Genomic DNA, 13,610 nt, shown 5'->3' on the forward strand with positions numbered 1-13,610 from the left:
GAAAGGTAGTACTGATGTTTTAAAATAGAAAGTTAATACTAATGCAATGTTGGAAAATGATATTAAAAGCCTTTCTTCCTTCTTGTATGAAAAGGAATGCACTATTTACATATGGAGGCTCCTGTCAAGGTGATTCACAGAGATCTCAAGTCACGAAATGGTAATGTAGTCCTATGTTTTTATTTTACTTATTTTATTATGAAATACGTACACCTTGTTATAGAAATAGGCTCATGTTTTTCATCTTTTGTACCCTGATGTTTTGACTCATCACTGATACCATGAAAATCTTTCCATTGTTAATAAATATCAGAATTCTTTGTTATTTCAAGGAGCTACATAGTATTCCATTGTATCAGCACAGAATGTGGACATTTGGGTTATTTACATTTTTTTCTATGATAAAAAATGTTGAGCATGATATTTCTCAGCAAAAATTTTTAACACATCTTTAATTATTTCTCTAGAATCACTTTCTAGAAGAGGTATTGCTAGATCAAAGCATGTAGTCATATACTTCTAGTCTCCTATTTTTAGATGGTTCTCCGTACTAGCAGTTTTGAGTTTTGTTCTTTTTACTTCTGAATTATTTGGTGTAAACTTTTTATGTCTGTCATTTTACCTGGTGTTGTGCCCAAAAATGATCAAAACATTTCAGAGTTTGGAAAGCAAAGGCTTTCTTTTTCTTCTTCTGTACTCTCTAAAGTTTATTTATAATCTTATATTTTTTAATTTAGAAAGTGAGCATTTTAAAATGTCTCGCAGGATTAGACATTATTACTTTTCAGTAGGGAGGTAACAGAATGCTTCTCCTATTATGTCACTTGGAAGTTAATGGACAAAGGCAGTGAGTGGGATTATTTAGCTGGCCCACACTAGCTAAGGTAAATGTTAGAGCTTGCCACTTAAAAAAAAAAAAATCTTGCTGTCAATTTATTTACATGTTTTACTTATTTACATGCTTTCTAAGTAATTCTTCTAAGTAAGGAGGAAGAGAACTACTTATTTTTTTTTAAATCTTTCAATCACTGCAGTTAAAATGGGTGCATGCTAAGAGTGTGATCCTTGCAGTGGGTGGTCATGGTAAGTGGAGGAAGAGAAGCAGGGGACCAGCCGGCTGTCCTTGCTGGGCCTCCGGGACCGTGAGGTCTGTGGGGTGGAGAAAGGGAGGTTCTTGGCGGCTGCCACTCATCAGTCATCCGGGTTGGACCACCAGCTCGACCCTACCCGGCAACTGGGGCTGACTATTCTCTCCTTTGTCTAGGTCATCACTTATCCTTTGGCTCTTCATAGACATAAACTTCCTGGAGCTAAACACTTTTGAGATGAGTTGGCTAACAGGAAGTTGTTAGGAAATAATCTAGAATCTAGTAGGAAGTATCAGAATCTTATGACTATAGATTTTTAGTTCATGCTCAGAATTTCAGTCCACACAAGTTATTTGACTTCTCTTTTTTAAATCTGTTTTATCAGAATATCTTGAATATCTCATGGGATGAGAATGATTAAGTTACAGATTTATCCATGCTCTCATTATGAAAACTAAGTAACAATGGAGACTGTCCGGATTTTTACAAATTACAATTTGTGCAGTTACTTGATGGGAAAACACGTACACATTGAAAAAATATTGACCTAACTTTTAGCAATTTTTTTTTTTTTGTTCTGAAACGGAATAGCAAGACTCTTATTTTCTATGTTATACGTTTTTGTGTTAGGTTCTTTTTTAATGAGGCACTTGTTAATCTTATAATGAGAAAAAAGAAGTAGAGGTATTTTTAAAAAGTAACTGAATATGGTATTAACAGTATTTCTATCTTTATTTGAAAAAATTGGTAGTTTATATATAGTATCACATTTACCCTTAGGCTGTTTCATGCAAAGAGTCTATTTTCCCCACTTACCAAGGTCATTAGTAATAGCTCAGTAAGAATTGATCAGCTAGTGTGTTCAGGGCGCTGTGTGGCTTACAAAAGAAATGCCAGGGGGCACCTGGGTGGCTCAGTCAGTTGCTTCCAACTCTTGATTTCGGCTGGGGTCATGATCTCAAGCTTGTGAGATGGAACCCTCCATCAGGCTCCGCGCTCAGTGCGGAGTCTGCTTGAGATTCTGTCTTTTCCTCTGCCTCTCCCCCTGCTTGCTCATTCACTCTCTCTAATATAAATGAATAAAATATTTAATTTTTAAAAAAAGGAAAGAAATGCCAGAACAGTTCTTCAAGGTCTACCTTGGGTCTCCTCGCCTCTTCTCCTCTTATTCACCCACTCCCATAAAAACCCCATCTGCATATTAGCACTCCCAGACAGAGCGTAGCTGCAGAACCACGTGTCTGTCTGCTTAGTGGGAGAGGCCACATAGATATTGGTATGACCTTAAGATATATCATGTCCCCATTGATCTTGTCATTTCCTCTCTGCCCCCCAAAAGTTATTTCTATATTCCTTTTCTCCATGAATGGCAATACCAATTGCCTAAGCCAGAAATGAGATAAAAAGGAACAGTTTGATTGCAGAGATCTTGCTCTAATCATTATGCTGTATTGCCTCGTTATTTGATTTCATCCTTGAGTCCTCCCCCCCCATTGCTTAAGTCCAGTTGATCTGGCCTCCTAAATGTTTTTCTTTCTTTCTTTCTTTCTTTTTTTCTTTCTTTTCTTTTCTTTTCTTTTCTTTCTTTCTTTCTTTCTTTCTTTCTTTCTTTCTTTCTTTCTTCTCTCTCTCTCTCTCTCTCTTTCTTTCTTTCTTTCTTTCTCTCTCTCTCTCCTTCTTTCTTTTTTTTAGATTTTATTCATTTATTTGAGAGAGAGTGTTCCAGTGAGGGAGCACAAGCAATGGGAGGGGTAGAGGGAGAGGGAGAAGAAGACGCCCCACTGAGCAGGGAGCCCGATGTGGGACTCGATCCCAGGACCCTGGGATCATGACTTGAGCCAAAGGCAGACACTTAACGACTGAGCCACCCAGGCACCCCCCCATTTTTAAAAAATATTTTATTTATTTTAGAGAGATACAGTATGTGAGCAGGGGGAGGGGCAGAGGGAGAGGGGAGGCAGACTCCCCACTGAGGGTGGAGTCCAACGCAGGGCTCCCATAACCCGTGAGATCATAACGCATGAGATCACAACCTGAGCCAAAACCAAGAATCCAGCGCTAAACCAACAGAGCCACCGAGGTACCCCTGATTTGGCCTCCTAAATGTTTCTTGACTTGGTCCACCTCTCCTGTTCTGTGCCACAGCCTTTGTCTGGGCATCCTTTTGTCCTTTTGGACTACAACCACTTGGGTGCACAGTGATCTCCTTGCCTCCAGTTCTGTTCTTCTCTCATATGCTCTCCCCTCTGCACATTTGACCATTTCATTTCTCTGCTTAAAATTGTTCATTGGATTTCCATTTCTCACAAAGGCCCTCCCGGACCAGGCCCCTGCCTTCCAAAACTGCCTGCGTTTCCCTCTGCTCCTGACCTTCTGCAAGGGTCTTTTTTCTGCCTAAAAAATGCTGTCCTCCCGCAGCGCTTTTCTGTCTGGTTAGTCCCAGCATGTTCTTCAGGTCTTAGTGTGAGCACCATTTCTTCCAGAAAACTGCTGCTGACCTCCTTAGACTTAGATACCCCTGCTCTTTGATTCCAAGGCAATCTCTGTGTCTCTCATCATAGAATTTATCCCACATAATTATATATTTAAAAAATTTTTTAAATGTTAATTCCAGTATAATTAACATACAGTATTATATTAACTTTAGGTGTTATCCCATTTGATTACAGACACTGGTTTCAGTGTCTCTCCCATGAGACTGTAAGCTCCACAGGAGCAGAGAAAAGCCAGTCTTGCTCACCTTCCTCTTCCAGAACATAGTACATTGCCTCGCCCATAACAGGTGCTTGGCAAATATTTGTTAAGTGAGTGAATGTATGAATAAGTGAATGAATGAATGTTGTCCCTGCCTACAAGAGAATCACTCTTCAGTTGGGAGGAAAAGATAGATACCAGGAAGTGGTAATTGCTAGTGACGTCCTCAGTACCACGCTGGCAGAATCGTGGCAGAACCCAAGTAAAAAATTTGGTTCTTGGGGTGCCTGGGTGGTTCAGTCAGTGAAGCATCTGCCAGTCAGGTCATGATCCCAGGGTCAGTCCCACAGCGGGCATGGGGAAAGAGAGAGAGAGAGAGAGAGCATGAGCATGGGGAAGGGACAGAGGGAGAGGGAGAAGCAGACTCCCCACTGAGCGGGGAGCCCGCCATGGGATACTGAGGAGGTCACTAGCACTCTCTTTCTCTCTCCTAAATAAATCAATAAAATCTTTAAAAAAGTGTTGGTTCTCTTTACTGCTACTAACCTATGCCATTTTTACAGGACCTTAGTACTACATTTGATTTAAACAAATGTTTCGAAAGCCTTTTAGTCAGTACCTCATGGAATTAGTTTTTTGTTCTTGTTTCAAAAGCTTCAATGCAGTAAATACTTCAGTTTTACCTTTCATATGCCATATGGAAGATAGAAGTAGAAGTTTATGGGTTTTTTTCGGTATAAGATGACTCAAATAAATTAGATGATTGTCATAATTTTTTTCTTTTTTTTTTTTTTAGTTGTTATAGCTGCTGATGGGGTCTTGAAGGTAGGACTCCTTTTAATTTTTTTCAAAAGTATTTGTTAACTTCAGATGTAAGTTTTTGTGACAGATAATTCTTTTATTAATCAGTGGTTGAAGGTTGATACTTGTTTCTCTTTTCTCAGATATGCGATTTTGGTGCCTCTCGGTTCCATAACCACACAACACACATGTCCTTGGTTGGAACTTTCCCATGGATGGCCCCAGAAGTTATCCAAAGTCTCCCTGTTTCTGAAACTTGTGACACATATTCCTATGGTGTGGTGAGTTCATTTCTAATTTTTTTTTTGTTGCTCAGGGAAATCTGAAAAAGCAAACACCTCCAGGAGTGGGATACAGCAATTTAACACAGTTTTAAGACAACGATGCTGTTTCCGGTGGAATGCCTAGAGCAATGGCCACAGACAGAACACTTCCTAATTGCCAGAATGTTCATTTTGATCACTTTTCTGCATCCGAGTTATTTTGTCCTGTGTTGAGAAGAAACCAGTGCTACTTCCAAAGAGCAATTAGATGGAATCTAAAATAATGCTGGGCCTGACGCACTCATGTGGAGAGTGCTTTCCTGGGCTGGACGCATGACTGTGGAGTATCCGTGTTAAGTCAGTGGAAACGTGGGTCATCTGGAACAGGACTTCACTGTAGTAAGTTGCTCAAAACACACTAGGTCTGCCCCATGAGTGAATTACAGGAGATTTTTGAATGTCAACTATTAAAATGATTAGTGAGCTTCCGGAGAGTACAGAAGAAAATGTACTTAGCTTTTATGGCCTTGTCCAAGCCTGCTGCCAGTCTTATAAAGTAGTGTGACTCTCTGAGGCGTGACTCTAAGGTATGTAAAAATCACAACAGAGCAGCACAGAGGGGAACAGGATAATGTGGGGGTGGGGATGCTCAGGAATGGAGCCACAGGAAAGACTCCCTTAAGGAGCAGAAGCTTCTGGAGGAAGGGTTTTGAGGTGGATCATTCTTGAGGAATAAGCAGAGGGAAAGAAGTAAGTGGAATGGGGGAACAGTAGGGTGGGAGGGGAAGAAGGGCACGGTGGTTCTTTGGTGGTAGAAGGAATTTATTTGTTGTTTTTTATCCTTAAAAATACTGTGTATCTTTTAAAAAGTCCGAAGTAGTATTTGACACTCCTTCTCTTCGGGTCTCATCTCTCAATCATACTAACCTCTATATTTATATTATTACTCTTAAAAGGACATTTTCATAATAACGGGAAAAGGAGCAGACTGATTTTGGCCCAAACCCCCATGCCTCCTCTTCCCGGACTTCTGTGGTTTCTATTGAAAGTGACAGCTGATGGCCCAAGAGGAGACCTGCATTGTCACATGTATTCCTGATTCTCTAGAGGCCATCAGCCTCTCGAGATTTACTGCTGGCTTCATTACTTAAGTCTTGGGCTTGTTTTCTTTGGCAAACTTTTTCTAAATTATAATATATCTTATGTGTACCAAATTAATTATTTTTTTAAAGATTTTATTAGAGAGAGAGAGAGAGCACAAACAGGGGGAGCGGCAGGCAGAGGGAGAAGCAGGCCCTCCGCTGAGCCGGGAGCCCTACTTGGGGCTCGATCCCAGGACTCTGGGATCATAACCTGAGCTGAAGACAGATGCTTAACTGACTGAGCCACCCAGGTGCCCTACTAAGTTAATATAATAGAGATGAATTTTATTGGCTATTGGAAAAAGTCATTACAAGAATGAGATATGTGCTTTTAGCAAAAGGCTAGAATTTTATTTTTTATTTTTTTTAAAGATTTTATTTATTTATTTGACAGAGAGACACAGAGAGAGAGGGAACACAAGCAGGGGGAGTGGGAGAGGGAGAAGCAGGCTCCCCGCTGAGCAGGGAGCCCGATGTGGGGCTCGATCCCAGGACCCCGGGACCATGACCTGAGCCAAAGGCAGATGCTTAATGACTGAGCCACCCAGGCGCCCCAAAAGGCTAGAATTTTAAAGGTTGGAAGACAACAGTAGCTTCAGGCTAAAAATCTCATTTCCCTTAATTCTGGGTATTTCTAAGACTGAAGGCTATAAACTACTATAGACAGCGATCAAATAAGTCTCATTGAAAGATGGGGAAGAAACATAAGTTCCTGAAGAGACCTGATTCTAAAACTGTTCCCTGTGTCAAAAGTTACTACATTCTGACCATCCTACCAGTCACCTGCTGGGGAGGTCTGAAAATGGGGGAATTTGTTGCAATTTCAGACTTTAGTGAGATGTTTTCTCTTAGGAAGTTATGTTCCTTCATTTTTAAGCAGAGTGTGTTTATCGTGTCAGGCAGGGTGTTAGACACGGCTGTGGGTAATGTAAATTGGACTTCACCTGCTCATTGGGACCAGTGTTCTATCCTGTGGAACAGGAACTAGCAAACTGTTTCTGTAAAGGACCAGAGAGTAAATATTTGAGACCTTGAGGCTCACTAGGAGTCCCCATTGTGTATTCTTTTGTTTTTTACAACCCTTTACAAATGGTAAAACCACTGTGCGCTCCGCAACAGGGCTCAGTCCACAGAGAAAGCTGTGTGGAGCTGGAGGGAGGGAAAGGAAGCCTCAGGGCTGGAGTGGGTCACAGTGAGTCAGCAAGAGACCACACTTCTCACACTCACTTGCCTGTGCATATAGATACACACACACATATTTAGGCTGTTATAGTTTTTAAATTATTTTTGCATATGAACTAGGAGACTTTAGAGGCTCATTTTAGCACTCCCCAAGCTCTGGTATAGCACTTGTACTTTGAAAATTCTCCCCAGGTCTTGGACTTTCCCTATCCCAGAAATGTTTGATCTGAAAGACAACTATGGGTTCCAGATAGAGTGAACTTTTGGTTTCAGTATTATCTCACTTATGAAAACAAACCTCACACCACTTCCTTCCAGAACCTTACCGAACCAGGGGCGTCACTGGGTTTCCTGAGCCAGAGTAGAATCTCAGTCCCAGTAACCAAGGACCAATTCATTTTCACAGGCAAACTATCAAAGATATTAGTGACTTCCATGTTTCCTGTATCTTTTTAAATCCCTTTCACTCATTCCTCATTGACCCCCTCATGTTAAACATAGTTTGAATCAACCTTTCCGAGGCTGCAAATGTTGTTTACATTATTAAGAAGCTTTTCTTTCAAGTAACTGCGCACAACCTCTTAGTAGATGGGCCTGAACATTTCTATTGGTGAATGAGGTTTTCTCTGGACTTGTTTACTGACCCTTCGTTCTGTTCTGAGGGATTTAACAAATGCTTAACAAATCATTCCATCAAGTAGTTTCACTTACTGTTGCAAACTCGATAGCCACTCACTGAACATTTGCAGTGTCATTCGATATTTACACACTGGATGCTGCTGTGCGGGACCTGTCCGCCCCAGTCACCTGCTTCTGCGGTCAGGTTAGAGGCTTCTTTTGATTGGTGGAAACAAAAATGCCTTTCCAGTGACTCTGTTTGTTTTAAAACAGTATCTTAAAGAGAAAGGTTTACTTGGAATTCTGCTTATGCTCAACCCATAGCTGTATCAACAGAGTTCCACTCAGAGTTGCACAGAGGGCGCCTGGGTGGCTCAGGCGTTAAGCGTCTGCCTTCAGCTCGGGTCATGATCCCAGGGTCCTGGGATCGAGCCCCGCATCGGGCTCCCTGCTCCGCGGGAAGCCTGCTTCTCCCTCTCCCACTCCCCCTGCTTGTGTTCCCTCTCTCACTGTGTCTCTCTGTCAAATAAATAAATAAAATCTTAAAAAAAAAAAAAGCCCTACATATAAAGTTCCACATAAACCAGTTGAATTATAAATGAGAATTCAAGATTTTATTTAATACTGACCCCTTCCCATTATGTTCTAGATAAACACCATTTAGTGAAAGAAATAGTACAAGGCATGCTTTCCAGAGCTTTTTGTTTAAACAATCACAAATTTTTGAAAAATAAAGAAAGCATTGCATGGTCAAAGTAGTTATTACCTAAAAGAGCAGGAGAGAATGGTTGTTAAGGTAGGGGCATGTTAGTTTTAGAACTTTGTTGTCCAAAGACTGAAAATAATACTCATCTAGGAAAGCAATGTGGTTATTTAGAATTTTTAATGTCCTTTCAATAATAGGTGAGTAGCCAGGACCATTTGTCAGTACAGTATCTCTTGGCATAAAACATCCCATAGTTCATGAAGGGTCCATTCTGTTCATTGTGCCTACACACACACACACACACACACACACTCTCTCTCTCTCTCTCTCTCTCTCTTTCTCGATGAGTAAGACCCTAAAAAAGAGTGGTCCTTTTTTGAAACCCACCTCAAAAAAAACCACCTAATATATTTTTGCTTTTCATTTTTCTATTTTTTCAGACTTGCTGTAAAAATTTAGCCCCTAGTATTATCGAAGTCCCTCGCCCCCGCAACTTGATAAACCTGTGTTGCTTCTTAACTCATGGCAAGACCAACCAGCCTTAGCCAGCCTTAAAATAAATGTGCTGTGAATGCCAGAAGTGGATCTTGTGATCCTTGCTTCTAAGCTGATAAACTTTGCTGGGCAGGCAGTTGTTTCTCTCTCCATTTTACAAGAGAGGAGATTGTGCTACCCCTTTACAGTGATCTCTCTTGAAGGACGGAACCAGAGCAGTGTTTAGTATGTTATCCACAAAAAAGAAAAGACTCAAGGAAAGCAAAAATCATTGACAGAACAAGCCTTCTGAGAACACAAGGCCTAGCCACTCTTTAAAAACAAAGCTGTCCTAATGACAATGCAGAAAGGATTACCTTCCCAGAAGCTTCTGAGCCAGAACCACAATTTGAAGAGAGTGGCTTAAGAGTGAGTGTCCGTGTGTGGCTTGTGTGTGAGCCCTGTTCCAGAACAATCCGGGCTCAGGTAATGGCTTGCCATTGTTTGTAAAAGAAAGGGCAGGAAAAGTGCACAGCCTTGTCCAAGTTTCTCTGCAAACTGAAAATAGAAATTTTTCCTTGTGAGCACAGTTTAGACGTAAATACGTCTCAAGATAGAATGAGTTGGAAAGTATTTTTAAGGGGAAAGATCACAATAATGTTTGGCCTGCATTCCCGTCACTGATGTTTTCAGGCCTAGTTTAATATATTTTTAGACCTTCACATGACTTCCTCCACAAAAGACTGTGTTGTGCCGAGTGCCATTGTGTTTAGTGCAGAAACCGCTGTTGTCCTGTGTCATGGCGTCTGCTTTCTGCCATACTCCTGCACCTGGGGGATCGGTCACAGGGACTCGGCGCGCGCTGGCGCTGGGCTTCCGCGGGGACTTCACGTGGCCCCAGCGGCGCCTGGGCCGCGCCCGCACCCCGCGCCCGCACCCCGCGCCCCGCACGTGCGCCGCCCGCACGCGGCTCCTCAGTTGTGGCGGCTCGCCCGCAACCCGCACACGGACGAAAACGAAACTCTTATTTTTCCAGGGAAACAGAACTCAGATCTTAGTAGATTTGGGATATTTTCCAACCGAATATATGGGAATAAAGAATGACATAAATCTTTTTGTCTATCACTTCCCAAGCTCTTGGTTTTGCATTTTACCTCGTAAAACCCAGTCAGCCTTTGTGTGTGCGCCTGCGCAGTGGGTTGTGCGTGCAGCCCGGGGTCAGAAAGCAGGGGCGGGGGGCTGGAGGCCACCTCCCTGGACATTTTGGGGTCTGGAGCATTTGATTTATTTGAGGCTGAGTCACTGTTCCCTTTCTCCTTAGGAAGGCCAAATTCCTCAGTTTGCTTGCTCTGCATACCCCTCTGCCTCCCCAACCTCAGCACCAGGGGAGTGGTAATTGCGCGCAATGGAGGGGCTTCATTTCCTGCTCAGCCCTTTCGCTGCTCCATCCCTCTCCCCTGTGCAGGCAGGGTCTCAGGGGTGATTGCATACCTGGTCTGGTCCTCACGCTGCCTTTACTTACAGTGCTTGCTAGAATCATCCCCTTCTGGGATGCCCCTTACCTTTTCCTAATCACTTCTGGGACTCAAATAGAATTATTCAGTAGCTCTTCTAAAGAAGTACCTTACACACTTGATTAAAAGCCCGAAGAGGCTTCAGTGAATTTTTTTTCTCCTGCTTGAGCAGCATCTGCCAATTTCCCTGATTTTCCTGCTAATTAGCCAGAGTTCATTTAGCATGTTCTGATTCGAATATGACTGAGCACTGGCTGAGGAAACAGTGGATACAGAGTTAAAGGTTTGTAGGACCTGCTTGAATAGAGTACATGTTCTGAGTCTACATTCTTATTTAGAAATGGGTTTTTTGTTTTTAGAACAAGAGCAATCTAAATCAAAACTGCTGAATTCATTTGCTTCTCACCTCTGCCATGGCTCCACACCTGAATTATGGCACGTCACATTCTCTCTCACTGCAGCCTCCCTACTCTAGACTTATGTCAGGTGAAGAGCTTGACCGTTAGGGTGAGGCAGCAAGTTCATATTCTTGCTCTGCCACTTGATAACAGAGTGGCTGTGGGCAAGTTTATTTGACTTTCTGAAGCCTTAGTTTCCTCATCTATAAAATGAGGATCATTTCTATTCACTGGGATTGATATTAATCATGACAACACCTGTAAAGAATTTAACAAAGTATCTGGAACATAATCACTCAGTAAATGATAGTCGTTGTTATGATTATTGATAAAATTATAATTGTTTTGCACTTCACAAAATATTGGTAGACTCAGATTTTGATGCCCATCTGTATAAATCGAGAAAGTTACCTGAATGTAAAAATCTCCATTATTTAGTATTTTAAATGAAACTCAAATCATTGGCTGTTTTCAGCATTCCTAGCATCAGTTTGCTTTCTTTGGGCATACCAGTGCAGATTTATTAATCATGCTGATCTCAAGGATTGCAGAGAGATGAACACACACATACATTTCCCCCCACACACACACACCTAGCCTATATATATGAACATAAAGTGTTTATTATATTTTAGAACAGATAGTAAATTATGTTATAGGGGGAAGAAAATGACTCCCTTAGACCAACTCATTTTGAGAGAGCTTCCTCCAAAACACAAAATTTAAATGTTACCGTTCTGCAAGTACCTACCATTATGGGGTGAATGGTTTAGCCAGTGATTTGGATTTAGGGCTCAATATTTTTTATCAGACCATTACTGATCCTTTAAAAATACAGTCGAATTCCCAGTTACTATCTTATAGAGAAATATATTGGTGATTGAAGGTAGAAAGAGTTTGACTAACAAAATATAAAACCTAATTTGTGGGAATCTGTGAGAATTCTAGTAACTTACAAGATAAATTATGTAAGCCCATTGGTTTCATAAGTCTGGCTCTAAATGTTCTGATTTCTAAACTAGTTTTTTTTCTTTATAAAAATGAACAAAAAATGAATGTATGTGTGCGTGCATGTGTGTGTGTGTGTATATATATATATATAAATATGTGTGTGTGTGTGTGTGTGTATATATATATATAATATTTGGAAGAAGTCCTAGGCATGAATATATATGTTTTGTCCAAGTTTCTACAGGTGGGGTTGGTTTTGTCTGGTAATTGGATACAGTTAAGTGTTAGATAAAGTTTCAGTAATATACCAAAAATATAAAGTACAAGAATAAAAATTCCATTTTCTTTTTGTTCCAGGTTCTCTGGGAGATGCTAACAAGGGAGGTCCCCTTTAAAGGTTTGGAAGGATTACAAGTAGCTTGGCTTGTAGTGGAAAAAAACGAGGTAAGACTACGATTCTCCATTCAGGTACATAGATCAGAAAACAGTATTGGGGTTTTGCAAAAGACTTTTTCATCTTCTTCAAATTGAAAGTAAGTTCACGCTTATGGAAAGATTAGCAGTAGGAGCTAACACAAAGGGTCAAAGTGATGTTATTCCTCATGAATGGACCCTTTACATCTAATTGTTGCAGCTTCACGTCGTGATGCTGTAGATCAAAAATTGTACAAGTACTGTACTAGTTTCTCAGTCTCAATTGTAAAACCTAGGGGTTTGTTCTTAGTGATGAAAGAAGCCATTGCGTCCAAGGTAGGGGAACAGTTTAACTCCATCTCCTGCGTTTAGGACATCTTTTTTACTGGCCGGGAGTTGATATATCTGTAAGAGACCTTCAGCTACTTCAACTTACCTCTCCCAGCAGGAGTCACTATAGTACAAGAAACTGTCGCTTAGATGAGAATTTCAAAAATAAAAGAAGAAAAAATAGTTTCAAAAAAGGGAAAAATTACAGTTTTGCCACCTACGTTGAACACTACATTGAAGATGAGCTCCTCACTGGAATTGGCGAGGCAGTGGCGTAACTGTTCCCGTCTTCATGCAGAGCCTTTCCATTTCAAAAGAACTTCAGTGGCGTAAACACCGTTTGTGCTGTGTCCCCAGCCTCGCTTTTCTTCTTCCCACAAATTGAGGCTTTCAGTTAGTTGGACCTATGAGCCTACATCAGAGAACGTGGTACATTCATATCAAAGAGAGCAACTACATTTTGAAAGGCTTAAAATTGTGACTGAAATGCACAGGCATGGAAATCCTCAGCATAAGGATGAAGCATCCAGTGTCAAGGTACTCTGAGAACTTAGATCCGGTAATGGAAGCACGCAGTTGTCTTTGCAATGCAAAACAACCTTATTTCACAGAGCTTCATTTCCAGATCTGATCTGTGCGCTCCGCAGAAGGTAAGAGTGCAACCTGAGGATAAAATAATTTGCAAAAAGGTGACTACGTGGAGATATGCCCTTTTTAAGGCTATGAAAGAATTAGATTGATCTGCTCCCCATGTGAGTGCAGGAACAGACTAGATTAACCAAACAGCTGCTATTGACTAAGAGAAACCAAGTTTCCGTAGTTTAGATCACATAATCCCGCTACCTTATTAATTTGTCCTCCTGAGCTATTGAGAACAGATGAAATGTTCATGATAGCTGAACTTGATGGGAGAGAGCTGCCAATTTAAGAAAAAGCAAAAGGAGTTATATTCAAGAATGTGTCTTCCTCAGTGTTTCACAGGAGCTGTTCTGTTTTAATTAAGTGTCCTGGTTATTCCCGGTGTGCTATTAAATC

General features: G+C 41.1%; 1 protein-coding gene across 8 annotated transcripts in view; it reads left to right on the plus strand.

Annotated features, from left to right (window-relative positions):
- MAP3K20 (mitogen-activated protein kinase kinase kinase 20) overlaps window positions 1-13,610 on the plus strand; it is a 180,929-nt gene that overhangs the window by 102,840 nt on the left and 64,479 nt on the right. For all 8 annotated transcript variants that reach the window (XM_036084812.2, XM_036084813.2, XM_078071002.1 and 5 more), the window contains 4 exons: window positions 95-160; window positions 4,579-4,607; window positions 4,727-4,864; window positions 12,189-12,275. In XM_036084812.2, coding sequence (XP_035940705.1) covers window positions 95-160; window positions 4,579-4,607; window positions 4,727-4,864; window positions 12,189-12,275 — 320 coding nt within the window. The remainder of the gene's footprint in view (window positions 1-94; window positions 161-4,578; window positions 4,608-4,726; window positions 4,865-12,188; window positions 12,276-13,610) is intronic.

This window comes from Halichoerus grypus, chromosome 4 (assembly GCF_964656455.1).
Source record: "Halichoerus grypus chromosome 4, mHalGry1.hap1.1, whole genome shotgun sequence".
NCBI lineage: Eukaryota > Metazoa > Chordata > Mammalia > Carnivora > Phocidae > Halichoerus > Halichoerus grypus.